Raw genomic sequence first — 12126 nt, forward strand, 5'->3', positions numbered from 1 at the left:
GCTCTTCCGATCTTTAAAATACTGTAACTTTGTGGAAAAAAAATTGTAGCGACTTATATTTTTTTCAAATTAAAGAGAAAGTCAAACTTTATGATGCTGCAAACCGCATCCCCGAGAAAAATTTTCTCAAAGCCGTGCATCACGTCAAACATTGCAATTTTTATTTTAACAAACATGCCTCTCAGATTTAAGAGTTTAGAGTATAAATAGGGATGCATTAAACTTAAAATCGTTACAGAGTATCTTAAAATATTTCTTGAAATGTTAAAATTATCTACCCTTTGATTTAACGCAGTGCCGCACTAAGTTTAGCGGCTTAAAACTTCAAACATAAAAATTTTATTTCTGTCTGGAAACTTTTCGGGGGTAGTGTATGTATATATGTATAATTAATTATATAAATAAAAATAAAGTGTAGGTGCCGCAAGTCGGTACGGATGGTGTACTATAAATTATGTTTATAAACGTGATAACGCTACCACCTTCCTTGTTCAGCAAAAACCTTTCAGGCGTATCGATCAAGTTTGTCATAATGGAAATCGAACTGTCAACAAGATTTTCTGTTATATTTTCAGATTCATCATCCAAAGTTATTATTTCTATAGTTGGTGAGAGGTTTTCCTCCAATTAATCGCTTTCTATTAAATTGATAAGTTCAATTAATTTGTTAGGTTGTTACGAGACCCGGGGGTATCCTGAACAATTCAGGATTTATAAAATACCCAGTTTATACGGAAATATCAGTACGGGGGCGGGAAAGGGTTGACGGACGTATGTTAAGAAAATCCGATTCGATTAGAAGTCCGAGATCCCTGGATCGCGAGGCCGCTCGAACCTTTTCCTGTCTTCGGCGCTCTCTGCGGTTCCAACGGTTTCGCGATGAGCAAATTGCGGCCCGCGACTTCCGACGGTTTGGCGGCGTTACAACTAGTGGGTTCACTAAAATTTTTTGTTTATTCGGATGGGAGTCTTATATGTTGACGAGTCGAACTCGTGAGTGCCCGGAGGTCAATTTTTTTGTCCCAAAAAAAAAATTATAAATTCTAAGATAGTCTAGAATACTTGAATAAAAATAGAAATAAAATAAGTTTAGAATACTTGAATAAAAATAAACTGTAAAATGAAGGAAAGTACTACGAGTCGTCTCCAAGAAATTCGGGCGGCTCTGAGTAATACGGAGAGAAAGTACTACGAGTCGTCTCCGAAGAAATTCGGGCGTCTCTGAGTAAGGGAAGGAGGGGGAAGAATACTCATTAAAAACGATAAAGAAAATTGACCTCTCAAATTGCTTTAAGGGGAACTCGAATAGTGAACCCGGTTCATTGAGAAAAAAAAGCGTAAATGATCATTTATTAATTTAACAAAATGCTTATTGATTCGAAATCCATTACACTATTGCTGCGGTATATTTATCCAAACATATTAAACTGAAGAAAGGCTGTCAATACAGTCCCCTTTTACTCAATGTACATATAGATATAATTATATATAAAAACTTACTACTTGATGGTTATAATCAACTAAGGTGGGAAGCTCTGAAGGCGGGTCGGGTGTGCTAGTCCCCCTCACTGAGAATATTACAGGTCCTCGATATCACTATGCACAAATTCTAAGTTCGACTTCCGCACAGAATCTAATTGTTTGCACATTTACTTGACCGACAAGGACCTCGGAGTAACGTGTATACGTTACGACACGTCTGGTAAAAGGCTTAGGAGTCTCGCGATCTTGCGGTTTATATAGAAGTTTTTCGAGGAAACCTGGATGAGTCGGATTAAGGGAGTCAGGGTTTTGGTTGGTGGACGCGATGTTATTTGTATAAAAAATTCTAAATTTCAGCTGCCGATTGGCGGATCTAATCTTTTAACAGACTATCCTTTTAGGGAGGGGGAATGTGGCCCATCATCCTCTTACAATTACCTAGTGAATTTCCTTAAATTTATCATTGTCTTGCGTTTATAAACTCGCCGCCTATCATAAGTGCAGTAATGGATAGCGATAGTAGGAAACCAAATTCCCGGTATGTGGAGCAGGATTATGACCATGTCTTTGTCTCGACATCTGTTTTTCCTTACCGGATAGATAAATTTGTAGATAGCCCTGCTCTTCTTTGTTTGCTGCTACACATTAGTTTATTAACTCTTTCGCTTAAGTCTCCGGATCTACATTTTATCGTTTCCATTTCTAGTCCTTCATCCTTGGCGTACCTTCGCGGTGACATTTATGAGGGACTTGATAACAACAGCATTTACTCCGTTCAGATTTTTTACCAGCAGTTTATTTTTTTTTTGCATGCATATATCAATTACTGACAAGCTCTTCCTCACAAATGTTTCCCAAAGCAGTGACGCAATCCAGCCCTCCCCGTGAGAAAAGAATCGTGGAATCTATAGGACGTAATATTAATAATACTAAAATTATATTTTTACATATTTATCATCGTCAATATTAATTTGAACTAAATCGCATAAGTAAATAACACAAATAAATTTGAGAGCGTATTTTACGCCATGACTGTAGAAGGCACTCTCAAATTTATTTGTGTTATTATCACTTATAGCTCAGATTTTTACATAAAATACGTTTTTTTATAATAAACTTTAATTTTAATAATTTTTCTTGAGTTCAGTCTAAAAGTATCATGATTTTGACATTTACCTAAAATATCACATAAAATACTGAATATTTTAAAAAGTTTCATATTTACATAATTATAACATAAAGACTCACAATCATGCAAATATGACAATTATATGCAAACTAAAAATATAAAATTTATATATCTTGCTAATTAGGTACAACTGTGACGCAGGAACTCATATGGTTGGTAGCAAATGATATGAATTTCGAAGAAGCGCATCTGAGACCTTTAAGGGACAGATTTCCTTTTACACAGTACAGTTATATGCTCTCTCTCATATAATATTTATAAAAACGTTTTTTAGATATTTATTAGCATAATTGGAAACGTTCTTACGTAGATAACTTTGTATGGATAAAACTTTTTTGCATCAAACATTATATATAAATTAAAAATTCTCTTAAATGCTCTTTTTGCTAGTTTACTTTATCTTGAATGAACGATATATTTTATCAGATTAGATTACATATCGAATTTAATAAAAAAAAGAAGATAAGTTTCTAAAGAAGATAAATTTTTCTATTTTCTTCATGTAAAAAAAAGTAATTATCATTTCGTTGTTTTACGAAATAAGGAATTTCATGAATCCAGAAGCATCTTACAATAAAATTTTTATTTAGTGCTATTGCAACAGATGGGGATTTATCATGCAGCTCCAACAATCATGAAGTGAAATTGGATTTCATACAAAATCAAGCCTCGCCGCGTTTCATCAAGACTCATATGCCTTTCGATCTATTGCCGACAGTAGTAAATAGCGATTGTAAGGTAAGATTACTATCATATGTTCTTTTTATAAACATATATTTATAAATTAATACTAAAAATTCGTGAAAATAGAAAAAATGAAAGAAACGTTAAGTTAAAAGATATCATATTAAATAATGATTTTCTGATTCTTTGTTTTTAATTTAAATTTAATACTTTGCTTTAACTCATTATGAAAGAGATTTGTCATTCTAGCTGAATTTAATCCGAACGTGGGTTGTTCAATAAGTTTGTGCAAAGTTTGAAAAAGGGCTCCACCAGTATAAGTCGAGATTATTTTTAATTACTGGCAACTCTTGAAAGTTCGCACACTAAGTTTCAGTCAGATAGACGTATAACTCTATGTTAGATGTTTATTTGAATCGATCAAATATCGTGATTTGTAAAAAATGGATAAAAAAGAATTTCAAAGAACAAAAAGCTTGATAAACATTATAGTGAATCTGCACCAAAGATTTATAAATGATTTGCTAACTTTCGAAGTGGCCATATGGATATAAATGACGCTGAATGTTCTGGACGCCCTGTTGAGGTCATTACTCCAGTTGGACAAATCATACTATATGGACGAAATCAAGAAACTAGAACATTGTTGGACTACGTGTAGACCTCGAAGGAGACTATGTAGAAAAATAGAATACGGTTTTCTTAAAAAAATTATTTATGTTAAATTAATTATTAATTATGTTAAATTAATTATGTTTTCTTCATTTTTGCATGGATTTATCGAACAGTCCACGTAGGTACATCTGAAATAAAACATTGGAATGTATACTCAAGTTTTTATATTCGATAGAGTTAAGATAATAATCAAAATTTAAATGTCATTTATTTTAATTTATTAAAAGATTATTTTAATTCATAATTAAGAATAGCACAATAAACGCAATTTATAGGCAACGCTTTTCAGAAGTGTTAATTTTTTTCAGATTGTCTATGTCGCAAGAAATCCAAGAGACATGGTAATCTCATTGTTCAATTTCCACAAGAATTTGACACTTTATAACTATCAGGGGACTTTCGAACAATTCTGTGATCTATTCCTAAATAATCACAGTAAGTTTTGCAAAATGTTAATTGATCTTTCTTTTATTTACTTATTCTGAGTTAACGATTCAAGAGCTTAATTTTCCGTAACTTTGTAAGTGACTTGGAGTCCGTATTGGGAACATGTGAAAGAAGCTTGGGCAATGACCAAACACAGAACAAACTTATTATTTCTCTTCTACGAAGATTTGATAAAAGTGAGTCGAGAGGAACGCTAGTACTATATATAATAGCTTAAAGAACTTCTTTTATTTCTTAAATATATAGTTCGAAAAAGATTTAAAATACACGGTAAAAGACATAAAATTTTAAGATATTATATAATTTCAAGAGATAACATTTTGCATCTGTTGTACGTAGGATTTACCTGAAACCATTAAGAAGGTCGCCGCATTTTTCGGCAAAGTATACAACGATGAGCAGATCGCCAAATTAGTGAAGCATTTGAAAATAGAGAATTTTCAGAAAAATCCTATGGTGACTGAGGATATCTCTATGATAAAACCAGAAGAATTCATTCGAAAAGGAAAGATCGGTAGCTGGAAAAAACTTTTTACCATAGAAATTGAGGAGAAATTCAACAAGTGGATCACTGATAATTTGAAAGATACGGATCTGACGTTTCCTGTTTAATAAAGTCAAAATAAAAAAAGTATAAGTAAAGAAAAAGTTTACTCAATACATTATACTTGTTGCATTTTATCAAACACAAACAATAAGTTAGCAACATAATATCACGCGTTTATTAATTAATTCGTTACTTAAATATGAAGTAAAATATTTAACTTCAGTTTAAGGAGTTTCCAGCGTTTGACGAAATATAAGACAAACCTATAATACATACATGATACGAAAGTGAATTATATTCAGAGAAAATTTTATTGATTTTTACCGTTTTTTTTTTTTAAGATATTTAATTCTAAATGTACAGTATTTTATATGACAAATATACGCATAACCTTATTTCGTAGATATTTTCTCTTAATTTAAAATGTTTGCATATATGACAAAAATTTTAAAATTGTTATACTTACAAAGTAAACATTTATAAGTTCGTTTTAGTAAAGTTTCATTTTGATCGTAGAGTTTGAGAAAAATTTCTATTTTTTGATGATGAAAAACAAGAATATTTGTCAAATAGATAAGGTATGTATATGATGTGGCAACATCAAACGACATATATTTGATGCAATAATAAAAAATATAACAAATTTATAATAAAAAATGTTAATTTATACATTTTTAATTTAGATTATATTTTATTTATTATTGTTTAAGATATAATAGTAAATAAATATCATACTCATATTTCATTTTCTGCTCGTACTTAAGTCAAATGAGAGCCTTATAACTTTTATTTTGTCATTTTAAAAATATTTACTGATATATAAAATTAATAATGATTATGTATAATGACATTAGCGAAATAGATACTGTTGATAATGTTTTAATATTATTATTTTAATTGTTTTATACAATTTTAAGAATAAACTATTTATTGACTGAGAGAAGAGTTGGAAATTTAAAAGAAAAATGAAGGAGATAAAGTTATCTAATAACAATATTAATAATATATGTAAAAATGATAATTATATATGTATATCAATGAATTAAACCCGTTGGCACAGTTTTCACAATTTGGCTTTTCCAAGTTAATTTTGTCCAAGTTAAGTTTGTATTGTAAACACGATATAAACACTTGCAATTATAAAGGGTACGAATTTAGCTTTTCCAAATTAGATTTGCTATTGATTGATCAATTTAAGCAAATACTATTTATACCTAATTTCTGTTTACTTTAAATAAAGATAACTAATAAAAAATTTATAAAAAAGAATTATAAATCTGATTTTTACTATTGTTTAATCGAAAGAGATTGCTGAAAATTTACCGTTTTAAATATCATTCTTTGCTCTATATTATTCTAATTATTCTTTGCTCTAAGTTCAGCTACCTTTATAGAATCTTTATTTGTGTTTTTGTCATAATTTCCTGAAAGCAGCATTCTTTCTCAATATTGCGAAATAATGCGATTAATTGTAGAGAAAAAATTTGAAAAAAGCAGTTAATATGTTACAGATTTATATTTAGGAAACAAAGCATTTTAGAAAAAAATGTTTAAATACAAAAGTTAGGTACATAGTTTAGAGGGGAACATTAATTATAAGATAATGTCATTGGTTCGACCTTAGTTTGTTGTTTAAAACACAAACAACAAAATGAGAAAAACAATATATATTCAATTATATATTCAAATTGCTACATCTCGGAAACAAGAAATCATATCATAATAAATCAAAATGTTTTTTAAAGTATATGTATTTTAAAGTTAAAATAAGTTGATGCTTTCATGTGGCATTAACGAAATCAAACAAAAAAAATTAGCTATCGGTGCTGCAATGTTTTGAAAATTCTCAAAATACATTTTTAGCCTCTTTGAGGCCATTTTTTTCAAAATTGTGACATGATAGCCAACTTTTGCCAACGGATTTGTGCAGCAAGCAAAAATACGTCGAAAAATTTTTCGCACTCGTGATGCAAAATTATGTGACATAATATTAAAATTCACATGTCAATAAAATTACAAAATTTTTCAGTTTATAGAAATATAATTGTGATAATAGAAACAATCTGATTGTTTTGTTAAGGATTAACAGACGCAATATAAAAAAATATATCCTTCAAAGAATAATTCGATTTTACCTTTTATTCTTACATATGTTACATACATTACAAATTATTCCAACTAATGTGTGTGTGTGTGTGTGTGTGTGTGTGTGTGTGTGTTGTAAACTAAAAAATAATAAATCGAATTCCACCATAATATATATATGCAGAATATTATATTACAATAAAAATATAGTCTCAAATATTTAATAATTTCTATACTGTTTTATTGGATCGCTTTTCAATTTTGACTTTGAAAGGCTCGGTAGGGGATAATACAATGTCAAATGTCAATTTTATCTTATCTAATTCAATATTTTTATTAACTTTAAATTTGTACGTTCGTATCAATGTTGCTAGTATGATTTTCATACACCTCATTCCATATTTCATACCTGCAATTTAATAATTAATTAGTTCTATTAATTAGGTCAATAAAATAATTAATTTATATCATAAAACTTTGAAAACTTATTTATACCTACCTATGCAGTTTCTTGATCCAGCACTAAAGGGAAGATAACAAGACGCGTGAAAATCTTTTTTTCTTTCTGTGAGAAATCTATCAGGATCAAACATAAACGGATTTGGCCAATACTTTTCGTCTCGATGCATTTTTATAATTGGTATAAGAATATCTGTACCTTTTGGTATTATTACCTTCCCTAAAACGTGTACTTTTATATTTAAAAAGTATTATAACTATAATAGAAATAAATAATTCAATCCGCCATTTATTTCACAATCAAATGTACATGTATAATTGACACAACAATATTGCACACAAGAAATTAAATAGTCTTGCTTTTTTCATTATTATGTTTTAGTTAAATAATATAATTTTTTTTTAATTTATAACTGTGTTTGAATACATTTGTTATAAACTATTCAAATATTTTTATAACAAAAATATTCAATTTTGTTCAGAATGAAATCAAGTTAAAGTTAATAAAGATTGATATTTTGATATCGGCATCTCTAAATCTCAACTTTTTTATTATTTATAAAAAAATTTTTTTTAAATAAAAATTAATAATATATATTTGATTGTTTATAAAAAGTAAACAAACCTATTTTTAAATCTCCGGATGTTTTTCGTCCAATTATAGGGACAGTAGGGAAAATTCTCATCGTTTCCTTGATAACTCGGTCCAAATAATGCATATTTTGTAAATGGTCGTATTTGATTGGTGCAGATTTTACAGTTTCAGTGCCATAAATTTCCAACAACTCTTTATGTGCTTTTTCCTTTTACAATAATAAATGAAATAAATACTTATTTATATAAATGTATGCAAAATAATACATTATAGTTTTTTTAATCAATTGCGATTAAAATTTGATTTTATTCTTATCGTTAATCATAATCGAGGCGTTGGTAATGATCTCAATCTAGATATTTGTAAAATTTTATAAAAATGTTCACCTTAAATGAAAAATTGCACATATTGTGATACGTATTTAAAAAATAATCCAATGTATCTATAAATGGTGTAACTTAAATATCACTAATTACATAACGTTATTCCTTGTAAAAAAAACTGAATCAAAAAACGATTTTTTTTTGTAATGCTTAATAAAGCGATCACTATTGCAGTAATTACTACTTCATTGTCATTCATTGAGCATCGTAGAGAAAAATGGTTCAGGATTTCTCGTCTCAATTTTTATAAGGAATAGCGCTATATTTATTAGTGAGTACTATTTAAAAACTATTTTTGTCTGCAATGCTTAATGAAGCAATATATTAAGTACTGATTTATACAATATATTAAGTACTTAACTAGTAGTTGCTTTATTTAGCACTGTAGAAAAAAATAATTCCGACTGACTTTTTGACTTAGTATTTTACAAAGAATAACGCTAATTATTGGACAGTATTTAAGTTACATCTTTTATATTAATTAACATATTAATATTTTAATATTAAGTTTAATATTAATTAAAATATTATAAGCTTAGATATTTTGAAAAATATTTATATAAATCAAATATAAAATATGTTAAATCCATATATTAATATAATTTTTCGATAAAAATAAATCAAAATAGTGTTAAAATTATTACAACATATATGATATAATATAAATTAGAAAAGAATCTTATTGACTATTACAATAAAATATATCTTTCGCAACTTTAAACTTTTAAATTATGTTGTTTATAACGCTTCGTTTATCTAACTAGTAAATTCAATTGTTTTGGAATAAATATATACATACTTGTACTTCAGGGAAATTTGCTAACATGAAGATAACAAAATTTATCGTAGTACTGATTGTGTCACTACCCTACAAACATACAAATATATTTTAATATATATATATATATATATATATATATATGTTTATAATTGCAATTATATTTATACCGTTGTACATACCGTTATTAACATCGTTATTATGTTATCGCGAATCTCCTCTCGCGTGTAATTTTCTTTACGGCACGCATTCATTTGGATATCAAAAAACGTATCTATAATATAACGAAAAGTATATTATATATAAATTGAAAAAAAAAATATGTAGAAAATGGGAGCAACCTCCAATGATCTCGACCTTGTCATATGTTGTCAAGGTCATGATTCTGAACAATATTCAAAAGGTTTTAGCCGTCAGTCATGATTCAGTAAAAAGTCATTAGTAAAAAAATGTTTATGATATAGAACATAAATTTCTTGCCTTTATTAATTCCAAGTGATTTTTGACTGATTTGGATGTTTCACATGGATTTTCATGCGAAGCGAGGTCCATCCCACCCTTGCCCATTCCCCTCCTTTCTACTTATGGGACTTTGCATGAGGAATGTACATGCGTTCTATACAAAGCAACGTTAACACTAATAATATTGATACACTATACTGATATACAATATCTACTATTTGTTTGGATATATTTTCAATCATATCCTTTAGATAGCCATATTTAGTACGTATTCGACAGTAAATCAAATAACTTGGATTATTTCGAGACACACTCTTTTGCAAATATTCAATGTGCATTTTCATGAGTTCATTATAGAGGTATACGAATAGTTCAAATTCGAATCGAATCACAATGGATTCGATTCGAGTTCGTTTTTTGAATTTGTAAGATTCGAAATTGAACAGTTCGAATCAACAATGATTCGATCTCGAATCGCCTATCTTATTTAATTGCTTCATTTATATCTCTGGCCGCGCAACCAATTATTCTTATATAATAAATTATTAAGTATTTTTGATGTACATGATCTATATATATAGATTAATAAAATGTTCAAAAGCATTCTAACTATTCTTGTATACACATATTATTAGTTACACATTTTCTAATTTAAAATGTCACATAAGATCACGATCCTTCGAAATGAGATGTAAATCAAAAACAGGTCTTCAGTTTGTTTAAATTATTGCGTAAAATAATGTAAATCATAAATTTTAATATTTTATATTATTACGTTTAAATTAATATATAACTTAAATCTGAGAAAATTTGATTCAGATTCGATTTGTATTCTAATTGAAGAGATTTAATTCGTCATAAAAATTTCAGATTCGGTTCGATTCAATTTGATTCAGCCATACAAATACTAGATTCACACACTTCTAGTTTATTAATATGATCTACAATTTCGATTATTTGTGAAACTTTTTGTGTGACAACAAAGTTGTGCATGATGAAGTAATAGGTATGTCTATAAAGTGTCAAAATTGAGATAATGTAATTCTGTTAAATTATATATATGTTTCGCTATAGAAATGTACACTATATAAAGTTATTAAAAAACCGAAAGTGATGTAGAGTGATATGCAATTTTAAAATCAGTGCATACTACGGAACCATAGTTTGAACGAGCGCATTTAAATCTTTCTACATTTGTTGATTTCTTTTACAACCACTACAACATAGATTTTTAATAAATTTTTTGGAACTGAACGGTATTGTTATTTATTGGACAAATTTCTGTCGAGAAGTATAAGTAAAGTACTGTTTATATTATTCAGTTACGGTTATTCAGTAGTTAGTGTTTGCTATTAAATATAATTTTTAATATTTTTATGTTTAAATTAACTCTAACTATACTTTAACAATGAATTACAAAGGGACAAAAAGAAATTGGTGGAGAACAAAATTGTTGAGTTAGCTAAAATAGGAAACTAAAATAGCTAAAAAAGAAAGTATAATACCGGACGTTTTATCAGAGAACAATAGGTTTTCGGTGATATCGAACGTGATATTCAAAAATTTTTTGCCCGTGCCAAATCAAAGCACTGAAATTCTTTTGCCAATTATTCGATACAATGTCACAGCCGATTTACATTGGATAAATGGTATGCATGTAATACTTTACGCAATAAAAATTATATACATTTAACAGTAAATCACGTAGAAAATTTTGTAGATCATCAAAGTGGCATTTATACTCAAAATATAGAAAGATTATGGAGAGACATATGATCGAATACGGTATACAAGATTACCACTACATACACTATTTTGCAAAATTTTTGTTTAAGAATATTCAATGAACGAATAGGCTCTTTTTAAAATTATGAGTTCAATGTATCCATTAAATGAATAAAATATTAATCAAAATTTTTTGTCTTTTTTGTGTTGATTATATTTTATTAACTTTATTTTATTCTTGTAATATATTTTCACTTTCCACACAAAGCAATGTCTTAAATGTTTCATATTATGTTCACAAATTACATTCTATTTATAAAAGCTTATTTTGTTTATAACTTTTTAACAAATCATGATCGACGGCTTTTAAATGTTATTCAGAATTATGACTTTGATAATATATATCAAAAAGGCCATCCATTACGTAAGCTTGACTGGGGAAGGAGGGGTCAGTCAAATTCTGAAAAATAATTACATAGGGGAGGGGGGGTCGTACATATCGTTACGTAAGATTTTTCATGTCTGCTGTCATGAAAAACAAAAATATTAACTTTACATCGAGCATAATCAGGAAAATCGTACAGAATTAGGGGGAGATCGGAAGAGCACACGTCT

General features: G+C 28.3%; 3 protein-coding genes across 3 annotated transcripts in view; 1 reads left to right on the forward strand and 2 right to left on the reverse strand.

The window, feature by feature from the left end:
* The window catches only part of LOC105447821 (sulfotransferase 1C4-like), a 29412-nt gene extending 23731 nt beyond the window's left edge, over positions 1-5681 (forward strand). The window contains exons 3-7 of the mRNA XM_011686030.1: positions 2796-2895; positions 3262-3409; positions 4339-4465; positions 4556-4653; positions 4817-5681. Coding sequence (XP_011684332.1) covers positions 2796-2895; positions 3262-3409; positions 4339-4465; positions 4556-4653; positions 4817-5089 — 746 coding nt within the window. The 3' untranslated portion in view covers positions 5090-5681. The remainder of the gene's footprint in view (positions 1-2795; positions 2896-3261; positions 3410-4338; positions 4466-4555; positions 4654-4816) is intronic.
* Positions 5682-7328: 1647 nt separating this feature from the next.
* On the reverse strand, positions 7329-9602 carry LOC105447822 (cytochrome P450 4V2-like). The gene is made up of 5 exons (XM_011686031.1): positions 9507-9602; positions 9346-9414; positions 8194-8371; positions 7609-7788; positions 7329-7518 (listed from the first exon to the last, which is right to left on the reverse strand). Exons 1-5 carry the CDS (start codon positions 9576-9578, stop codon positions 7340-7342), a joined length of 678 nt encoding a protein of 225 aa, XP_011684333.1. The 5' UTR covers positions 9579-9602; the 3' UTR covers positions 7329-7339.
* A 2425-nt stretch (positions 9603-12027) lies between these two features.
* Positions 12028-12126, reverse strand: part of LOC105448014 — a 1782-nt gene continuing 1683 nt past the window's right edge. The window contains exon 5 of the mRNA XM_011686372.1: positions 12028-12036. Coding sequence (XP_011684674.1) covers positions 12028-12036 — 9 coding nt within the window. The remainder of the gene's footprint in view (positions 12037-12126) is intronic.

Source organism: Wasmannia auropunctata, unplaced genomic scaffold (assembly GCF_000956235.1).
Source record: "Wasmannia auropunctata unplaced genomic scaffold, wasmannia.A_1.0 LD336090.1, whole genome shotgun sequence".
Classification (NCBI taxonomy): Eukaryota; Metazoa; Arthropoda; class Insecta; order Hymenoptera; family Formicidae; genus Wasmannia; species Wasmannia auropunctata.